Raw genomic sequence first — 10,372 nt, 5'->3', positions numbered from 1 at the left:
CAGCCCCAACGTTTAAGCTCCACGCAGGAGCATATCATTGGTTCTTGCATATCATTGGTTCTTCTTATCTGACACTAGGCTGTTAGTGGACCTAGCTAACTGGCTGACCATGACATGAGCTATCATGTTGCCTTTACTTTTTAATCACAATTAAAACAGCATTTAAAACTTCATTGAGCTTGTCATTCGTAGCTGAGTGACTAGCTAGGTATCTAGTGATTTAGCTACATCACATTACATTGCATGCATTTAGCAGACAGTCTTATCCAGAGCGACTTCCATCACAATAGAACATAAGTGTATCAAGTGTGTTCAAGTTAAACAAGCAACAGTGTAAGACCACACTCACAACACTAGTACATAATGAGTTAGCCACCAAACTAATTAGTTCGCTAACTAAGTCTAACTCTCAGTACTGTATAGGTATGAGGTAAAGGGCCTAACTGTCAGTGGGAATTATTTATAGAATATCAGTTATGCATGTACCATATTAGCCATCTTTGTGGTTTTTCAGCCTATTTGGACATTGCTTTTGCATGCATCCATCCTTTAAGGAGGGGCCCAGTTCCGATTTCCAAGGAAGGAGGAATCGAGGAAAGGACGCAATTTAAAAAGCACTCTACACTGAACAGAAGGAAACGATTCCGTTTCGTAAAAAGACACAAAATTTCCGTCGCTAATAATGACGCGAGTAAAAGAATGCCTATTTGCATTTGGTTTTATCCCGAATGATGCGTAGGGAAAAAATATTTCCTTGGCATGAATTTCACTGAAGACCACTACAGATTTATCTCAATCCTAAAAATCTGGCACGTCTGTCTGGCGTCGGGACTATTGTTATTGCCAGCACGCACAGCACGTCGGACGACTTTTGACGTTACACAACCCAAGATGACTGCAAAGCTACCTACAACATGTAAAATATTTTCATTTCAGGATTACAGATCCACACCCGATCCCGTATATGATCTTAATCCAGAATGTTTACAGCCATCTCCGGCACCTATAATTATCGATAACGGCTCCTTCCAGACCCGGGCCGGGTGGGCCTGTGCGGGGGACGGGCTGTCCCAGCCGCTGCTGCAGTTTAAATCTGTGGCGGCACGGAGTCGAGGGGCGGCCCGCAGCGAGACGCAGATCGGTAACGACATTCCCAACCTGGAGCCGCTACGCTGGCTCTTAAAGAGTCAGTTCGACAGAAATGTCGTCGTCAACTTCGAAATCCAAGAACTTATGTTCGACTACATCTTCATGCACCTGGGGATCGGCACGGAGGTAAACTTTTTCTGCCGTTTGAAACTGAGTAAGTCACTGTGGAAGGAAGCCAACTAGAGAAATAACATATTTAAACATTTAGTGGGCTAGGTGTGCATTTTGGCAGCATACTTAGCTTATATATTTTAAGGGACATTACTTAGATGCCGTTTATGCTTTTGTTGAAAGAATTATTGTTGGTACGATGCGTAGCAAACAGGTTGTGAGAGACTGTAATAAACCTCGCTAGCATCTCCAGGCACTTAATCGAGTAGATTGGAAAAGAAATGCTCCCAAAATGTCACTTGTGCCATGACAGTTAGACTCTGGCCACATTGTGTTATATGGTTTATTCTCTCACACCTCGGCGAAGGCTTGAACAGTTTGTATGTTAATTTATGCGATGGTTATGGTAATTACGTTTACATTTATTCATTTGGCAGGCACTTTTATGCAAAATCAGCTTAATTAAACTCAAGTTGATTATGTATTACATTTGCTTCTTACTTTACATATAACTTTTACATGTTCTGCTATTGAATCTATGAATAAAAAAATGCTACAAAATTTTAGCTACATATTAGCTGCTTGATGGAACTGCCGTTGATTGTGTATGTGTAACATTGGCGCAGGCAACTGATTGCTAGACATAGTTCTGTGGTTAAATCAACTAACACACAACGATAAGTAACATTTTATCTAATATTTACAGAGAACATCATTACTTGCTTAAGCCGTTAAAGCTTGCAGTGTGCTCTGACAGGGTGGCGTGGATCACCCCGTCGTGCTCACCGAGGCGCCCTGCAATCCTCTGCACTGCCGGCAGATGATGTCGGAGCTGCTGTTTGAATGCTACCGCGTCCCTCAGCTGTCCTACGGGGTGGACAGTCTGTACAGCTTCTACTACAACAACATTCAGCAAGCAGTTGCACAGCCACACACAGGGGTGGTCATCTCCTCTGGGTACCACTGCTCGCACATCCTCCCTGTTATCAATGGCAGGTACAGTACCTTTCCCACTCCCCCAATGGATGCTATCTCTTCAAGGCACAGTAGCTGTTTTAGTATGGAGTGTAGCACTGGAAAATCTCATGATTTATGTCGTATTCATGAGCGGGAAAAAAATAAAAGCAGTGTGGGGATATACCTGCAGTGCAGGTTTGATAGCAGGCACAGCGGGTAATGTAATGCTGCTGTTGCTGTCCCTCAGGCTGGATGCAGGGAACTGTAAGCGCGTGAATGTGGGGGGCAGCCATGCAGCTGCGTACCTGCAGCGCCTCCTGCAGCTGAAGTACCCGGGACACCTGGCGGCTGTGACGCTCAGTCGCATGGAGGAGCTTCTCCATGAACACAGCTACACAGCACTGGACTACCAAGAAGGTGACATCCATGAAAAAGCCTCAAATGGCCTCAAACGCCCTGAAACGGCCTCAAACATCCTCAGACAGCCTCAGACACCCTGAAACAGCCTCAAACATGCTCAGACAGCTTCAGACAGCTTCAGATAGACTGAAGCCCAGTGTGCAGTGTCTTTCTGAGCTGAGCTGTGGCTGTTAAGTTGCCTACACTAGTATTCAGTCATCAGGGGAATGTTGTATCTTTTTCCCCTTTTCTCCCCTCAGGTTTTATGTAAAATGTAAAACTTTTTGGGGACACTGCACTGCATGTAGTCTTTTATTTGATTATTTTGACAACATATAAACAGTCCATGGATGGTATGGCAGTTTGAATTAGTAGAACTAATAACTATTCCATGCACGCATGCAGAGAGAAAGCCGAACTGTGTATAGTCCTATTTCAGTGTTTTGATTTCATTTTGTAAGAGTAGCTGACGTACAGTACATAACCAAATTTCAGCTTAAAAGAACAGTCTGGAACAGGACAAACCATGAAAACCATGTAAAGTGCACAGCTGCACTTTAATTTGTTTATCCATCAACTGACAATCCATATGTGCTTCTGTGCTGGTGTTTCTGTCCTGTAACAGTGTGTTCACTAAACTGAGGGCACTGAGGGATACTGTCCTTTCCATCACCATCACATCATCGCCAGCCTCCTCATATCAGTTTTATTTTTATGACTAGACTGTGTGGAACCACATACAGAGGAAATTGTGAAGGGGGATCATATCTGTAGATCAGTGTATCTGGGGGGAGCACGGGTGTGACCTGCGTTTGGTACGGTTTCAGCATATGTGTGTTAGGGATGCACGATGATATCAGCAAAACATTAATATTGGCCGATAAAAACTTAAGAAGTTAATTATCAGCATCGGCCGATATGAAAATTTCTGCCAATGTGCCTGGCCGATAAGATCACGCATTGACTGTGCGCATGCACATGCAATAAATGTTAATTATGAGTGCCAGCAACAAGCTTCAACATGTCAGCTGTGTCGAAGTATTTCGAAGTATCTGAAACAGATAACAAAATTGCTAATTGCCATGCAAAGCACCAGTGATGTGAGGAGGGGTAAAATATGTAGCTAAGTTTCTCACTCTGGGAGGATACTAGAGCTAGAAGAAGCTCTGTGTGCTGCTAAGCTTTCCTCTGCTTCTGGAAGGGTGTGTGAGACCATTTTTAAATAACGCAGCTCCGTAAGGAGAGAATGCGATTTGAAATGAAACAAGACAGCCCGTGATGGCCGAGCTTGTGCTTTGGGACTCGAAGGGAGGGTGTGGCCTGCGTTTGGTAGGGTTTCTGCATGTGTGTGAGCGAGAGTAGGGTTTCTGCATGTGTGTGAGTGCAGGTGTGGCCTGTGTTTGGTAGGGTTTCTGCATGTGTGTGAGTGCAGGTGTGGCCTGCGTTTGGTAGGGTTTCTGCATTGTGTGAGTGAGGGTGTGGCCTGTGTTTGGTAGGGTTTCTGCATTGTGTGAGTGAGGGTGTGGCCTGCGTTTGGTAGGGTTTCTGCATTGTGTGAGTGAGGGTGTGGCCTGCGTTTGGTAGGGTTTCTGCATTGTGTGAGTGAGGGTGTGGCCTGCATTTGGTAGGGTTTCTGCATGTGTGTGAGTGAGGGTGTGGCCTGCATTTGGTAGGGTTTCTGCATGTGTGTGAGTGAGGGTGTGGCCTGCGTTTGGTAGGGTTTCTGCATTGTGTGAGTGAGGGTGTGGCCTGCATTTGGTAGGGTTTCTGCATTGTGTGAGTGAGGGTGTGGCCTGCATTTGGTAGGGTTTCTGCATTGTGTGAGAGTGAGGGTGTGGCCTGCGTTTGGTAGGGTTTCTGCATGTGTGTGAGTGAGGGTGTGGCCTGCATTTGATAGGGTTTCTGCATGTGTGTGAGGGAGGGTGTGGCCTGCGTTTGGTAGGGTTTCTGCATTGTGTGAGTGAGGGTGTGGCCTGCGTTTGGTAGGGTTTCTGCATTGTGTGAGTGAGGGTGTGGCCTGCATTTGGTAGGGTTTCTGCATTGTGTGAGTGAGGGTGTGGCCTGCATTTGGTAGGGTTTCTGCATTGTGTGAGTGAGGGTGTGGCCTGTGTTTGGTAGGGTTTCTGCATTGTGTGAGTGAGGGTGTGGCCTGTGTTTGGTAGGGTTTCTGCATTGTGTGAGTGAGGGTGTGGCCTGTGTTTGGTAGGGTCTCATTGTGTCCTGCTGTGATACTGTCCTCGTGCAGAGCTGGAGAAGTGGCGCAGTGCGGAGTTCTACGAGCGCGAGGTTCACCGGCTGCAGCTGCCCTTCTCCTCCAAGCTGCTGGGGGGCGCTGTGAGCGTGGAGGAGCGGCAGGAGAAACGTGCGCAGCAGCTGCGGCGGCTGCAGGAGATCAACGCCCGCAACGCTCGGCGCCGCGAGGAGAAGCTGCAGCAGGACCAGGATCGTCTGGACAAACTGCTGGCTGTGCAGGCAGGGCGTCACCTCCAAACGCACGCACGCGCACGCACGCACACGCACGCACACGCACACGCACGCACACGCACACGCACACATACACACACACACACACACACACACGGAAACAACTCCCCCCACACACACACACACACAGAAACAACTCCCCCCCTCACACACACACACACACACACGCACACGCACACAGAAACAACCCCCACGCACGCATGCACGCACGCACGCGCACACACACAAACAAATTCCCCACACACCCATACATGCATCCCCCCCCTCTTACACACACACACACACACACACATACATACACACACCCCCACCCATACACACACACACACACCCATGACGCAGGGTCCTTAACACGTTAAATTACATTAGAAATGTTTATTGGTGAAATGAGTATATAACATTTTCATGAAAATGCCTTTAATGTAGATGGGAATTAAGCATAGGTCAAAGGAAAATAATATTGCAGATTGCAAAAGCAAAGGTTGGGGCTGGTTCTGACATCACTTCCATGCAACCTCATGCCTGCAAAGTGCACCTCTGCTTTGGCAAAGCTGAAAGTTCCTTGAGCAGCAACAGATTCTTGTCAGTCTCCTAAATGTTTCCTCTTGGAAACAGAGTCTGTCTGCTGTTGTACTCATGTTTGACCCACGCTTGGTTCAGCAGTCTGCCAGTGTTTGAATTTCCTGATGGCCAGCAGTGTGGAGCCTCAGTCCACTGTACCCAGCTGTTATACAGGGGTTTTTAAAAGATTTGGCAAGAGATGTCCTGACATTCCTGACAGGAACTGCACACTAGACCAAAGGCCATCTTTCATGTGTCCACATAACCTAGCCTCTTTCAGAACAGCCCATCTCTGTGTGTCTTTTTTTGAATGCAGTATTTTAGCATTAGGGTTAGGGTTAGTGCAGTATTTTCTTTTAGGATATATTTGCTACGGGCCATTGTGTCTGGTTAGATTTTTTTATAACTTTATTTTTTACAGCCAAAAGCTGGTACATGTTAGCTAAAGGAAACCTTGGTACCAGCTGTTAGTATACCATGGGCAAAGATACACACTTTGTAACAATACACATGCACTTATATTTAGACAGACTTGACATTTCCAGGCTGCAGAAAGTTTTTGATGAAAGAATTTTTATTTCAGTCACAGTCATGTCCATAATCATGTTGCCCTCTCTCATTTCAATATTAAAAAGAAAATATTTTCACAATTACTGAATTAGTTTGCAGCGAAGCCTTTCCTTCAGAATGGTTATTGATGTTTTTGTCTGTGAGCCTAAACTTTGAGTTTATGTCATGATATTATGTTTAGTCTCCCTAAAATGTTAGTCCATTTCTGTAAATGTGAGATTGTAGAAAAAACAATATCCGGATATGTGAAATAACCACTAATTGTGTGTACACTGCCTCCAAGTGGTACTATAGAGACGCTTTGAAAGTGTTCTGTGAGACGTTTTGTCTCAGTGTTTGCTGTGTGTGTGGTGTCTGGCTGCAGGAGCTGCTGGATGATGGCTTGCTGGAGCAGTTCCACAGGCGTCTGGTGGAGCTGAACATGGACTCTTCAGAGGAACTGCAGTCCTACATCAGCAAGCTGAGCCTGGCGGTGGAGCAGGGCCGCCAGCGAGCGCTGCACAGCGAGGGGCTGGACAGCAAGGCCACGGTGAGGACATGCTGCTGTTCGGGTCACAGTCGCTCAGGCTGTCTGTCGGACTCAGGATCAATTGGCCCTCTAGGTTGCAGGTCAACAATAAAAAGACAAACGAAAGCTGAAATATTTGGGATTTTTAGGTGAAATTACTTCATGGTTATGCATGTGGGAACTGCTGTTTGTGGTAGCAGTTGTTTAGTACCAGCTGTTTTACAGGCGTGTTTGATTAACCTGAGTTTTGATGGGAGGAGAGCATGCTGGGAGTGGCAGGTGCTGCTTTCACTGTGGGAAGCTGCTGTGATGACTCCGTCACTGCTGTTCCAAACAGCTCTCTGAGAACTGTTCTCTTCGCACTGGCACTATGCTGACCCTGCGTTAGGGTTATGTCATTTAATATCTCGCTCAATGTTTTTTTTATTTTAGGTACTGTGGAACTTGTAGTATTTGTAAGACACGGCAAGCAAAGAGCAAATGAAAATGCAGCACCTGTTTAAATGAGTCACTTACTGTTACATAGAGAGTGCATTGTAGTGGATGCGTGGCTCTGCAGTAGAGCATCTACTACAGCTGAAGTCGTGCCTGGTTCCGCACATCCTGCTGGGCTGAGGAGGAGATGTATTATCAGGGTAACGGGACACTCTAGCTGTCAGATTTCAGAGCTGGAGGCCCCTATGGATGAAGGTGAGGCTGTGTTGGAGATTGAACCCGAGATCACAGAGGATAACACAGAGGGAGAGAAGCCTGTCAGCGTTGTGCAGGTAATCACCTAATTGGTCTTCCTCCCAGGTAATCCTGTGCTAGTCTTCTAATTATGATTTGCATGGTATATTTGTCCTTGGTGTTTCAGTGCCAAAGGTTTGTAACGAGCGTAAGTTTGTTGTGCTGGCTGCTTCTCCTTCTAGATGGACTCTTCATTAGTCTGTTTTAGTAAGCTGTTACCTGAATGCTGAGCTGGGTTGGCTTCTTTTAGCACAAGTGGGTTTGAGGTCACGCCAAGAACATTTGTCTTTAAAAACTTGAATAACATTTTTAATCCCAAAATAGTGCCCCCTAATTATACATGCATAATGTAGCTTGCCATTTTTTTAAACATTTTTGTCAGTGCATGCCTATTTGTGTGATACAGTTATGCATTTTTACTGTCTAGCTCTCTTCAGTTTCTGTATTCATATCTCTGAAGTTAAAGCATTGCTGTTTCAGTGCAGAAAGTTTTGATTGTTATTGGTGCATTGTCTCGCTTTAATTGCATTAAGAGCAATTGCCAAATGGCATGCAAAATGTGGGCGGGGCTTGTGCTTATGCCGTGCAGCTCCTCAGTGCTGATTGGCTCTTCCCTCAGCCTGTGTTCAACATGGCTGAGTATCACCAGCTGTTTGTGGGGACGGAGCGGCTGCGGGTTCCAGAAATCCTGTTCCAGCCGTCTCTGATTGGGGAGGAGCAGATGGGCCTGATGGAGGCGCTGCAGTTTGTGTTGGAAAGGTCAGAGGTCACAGAGAACACTGAGCACTTTCAGCAGCGGCTGCTACAGACCAACTACAGAACGTCCTTGACACAGCACAGTCCCAACGCACTGCCGACACAGCACAGTCCCAACGCACTGCCGACACAGCACAGTCCCAACACAACATAGTTCCGACACAGCACAGTCCCAACGCACTGCCGACACAGCACAGTCCCAACGCACTCCTGACACAGCACAGTCCCAACGCACTGCCGACAGTGTGGTCCTGATGCAGCACATCTCCTTTTTAGCAAATTACTGTCCCTTATTTCATATTTTAATACATATTCAGTAAAAAATAGATATTGAATATTTTTAGATATTTTGGTAAATGGTAGTTAAATTTGGTGATTTGATGAAGGAAATGTTTTTATTTCTTGCATGTTTGTGTTTATAATGGCCCTAATTGTAATTGCAGTTGTTTCCAGGGTGTGTCTGCTAAATGAATAAATGTAAATGTAAATGTGTGAAGTCATTTGTTGTTGTTGTAGATACACTCCTGAGCAGCAGGAGGCGCTGGTGCAAAATGTGTTCCTGACGGGAGGAAATATGCAGTACCCGGGCATGAAGGAGCGCGTGGAGCGAGAGCTGCTCGCCATGAGACCCTTCCAGTCACACTTCCAGGTACGGTGTTCAGGTGACTCACCATGGGGGCTGTCCTGCAGCCTGCTTCCCTGTGTTGCCATCTACCGTCTAGTTTGCAGCATCATTTCCAGACAGCAGTGTGTCAGAAAATGTAGTGAGGCTGAGGGCTCTCCTGCTGTTATGGCCTCTGTCCGGGTAGAGCGTTGCTCCAATGTTACATGTGGCGTGTCCTCTCCAGGTTTCCATGGCAACGCAGCCTGCCCTGGACGCCTGGTTCGGGGCGCGGCAGTGGGTGCTGCAGAACGGCAGCGGTGGCCTGGGCTGGGTGACCCGACAGGACTATGAGGAGAAAGGGGGAGAGTATCTGACTGAACACTGTGCCTCCAACACCTTCATCCCCATGAGGATCAGCAAGCCGCCTGCCCGGGAGCTCCCAGCACCCCCCCGAGCCAACCCTGAACCTCTCCCCACCTGCACTGTGACATCATCAGTGTGACATCGTCACCATGACATTATCTCACGGCAGTTCTCTGCTGTGTGTGTCTACAGCAGTGCTGTGGAAAGCCGCTTCCTGCGAGACTGCTGCAGGACGGTTCTTGTTTTCTTGTCTTGGATCCTGCTCTTAATTTTTTTGAGTGCCGAATCATTTTGCTCTGTTTGATAACATCCTTCACAGTGTGTGCCCAGCACACAGGTGTTGGTATTACGTGATCAGTGAGCACATGCTTTGGTGTGGACACAGCACAACAGATGCAGCAAATTCGGCCAAGAAAAGCAACATGTGCACTGCCCCTGTGGAGGGAGAATTTCTTATTAAAAAAGTCTCGATGACGAGCCTTGATGTGGACTCACAGTGTTGTGTGCAAGACCACATATCACTTATTACAACACACTGCCAGAGACACACGTTCACTCTGCTGCCCCGACATATTTCGGCAGACTTTTTATAGCTCATATTATTCATGTGCATATAAAAAATCCTCAGTAGATCCTGCTCCTTGCTGTTTGTTTATTCTAGGGAATCAGTCAGCTGTTGTAGGTGACTGACATGATAATGTCTCATTTTGATGATGTCATTAAAGAGGCCTGTGTTGCCCCCTGCTGCTGATCTGTATGAGCTCTGGCAGCAGATGGAGTTGCCACTGGATTTACTGTTGGCACGGATACCTGCAGGCCTGTCCATTCACTGATAGATAAATATCTGCATTTTGGCTTAGAAGTGAAAGCTCTGAATTCCATGCAAAATGCAAAGGAAAATAATTTGCCAAATTAAATCAGATGATGGAGAAAAATTACAAGGCTCTGCTGTGTGTGTTGAATATAAAATTTATTTAGTATTTCACTACAGTTTTTACCAGGTGTGATTAGTTGCATTTGAAATAATTTTAATTTGAAGTATAATCTGAGTGAGTGGAACAATTTAAATAGTTTGTAAACCTTTGCTGTTGTTGATTTTCAATTTCTTAATTTAATATTTGTATCATTTTAAATTGTTGTGATAGCTAATGTTCATGTGATTTGTGCAGATAGAGGAACAC

At 46.1% G+C, this 10,372-nt stretch overlaps 1 protein-coding gene across 1 annotated transcript; it reads left to right on the top strand.

Moving 5' to 3' along the window:
* Positions 1-722: 722 nt before the first annotated feature.
* Positions 723-10,001, top strand: actr5 (actin related protein 5). Its single transcript, XM_036534328.1, has 9 exons — positions 723-1,275; positions 2,018-2,256; positions 2,465-2,634; positions 4,862-5,088; positions 6,596-6,760; positions 7,399-7,506; positions 8,088-8,227; positions 8,741-8,873; positions 9,073-10,001. The coding sequence occupies exons 1-9, from the start codon at positions 760-762 to the stop codon at positions 9,328-9,330; spliced, it is 1,956 nt and encodes a 651-aa protein (XP_036390221.1). The 5' UTR covers positions 723-759; the 3' UTR covers positions 9,331-10,001.
* Positions 10,002-10,372: the final 371 nt, after the last annotated feature.

This window comes from Megalops cyprinoides, chromosome 7 (genome assembly GCF_013368585.1).
Source record: "Megalops cyprinoides isolate fMegCyp1 chromosome 7, fMegCyp1.pri, whole genome shotgun sequence".
In the NCBI taxonomy this organism is placed as follows: Eukaryota; Metazoa; Chordata; class Actinopteri; order Elopiformes; family Megalopidae; genus Megalops; species Megalops cyprinoides.
The sequence above is the reverse complement of the archived record's forward strand: the minus strand, read 5'-3'. Positions and strand labels throughout refer to the sequence as shown.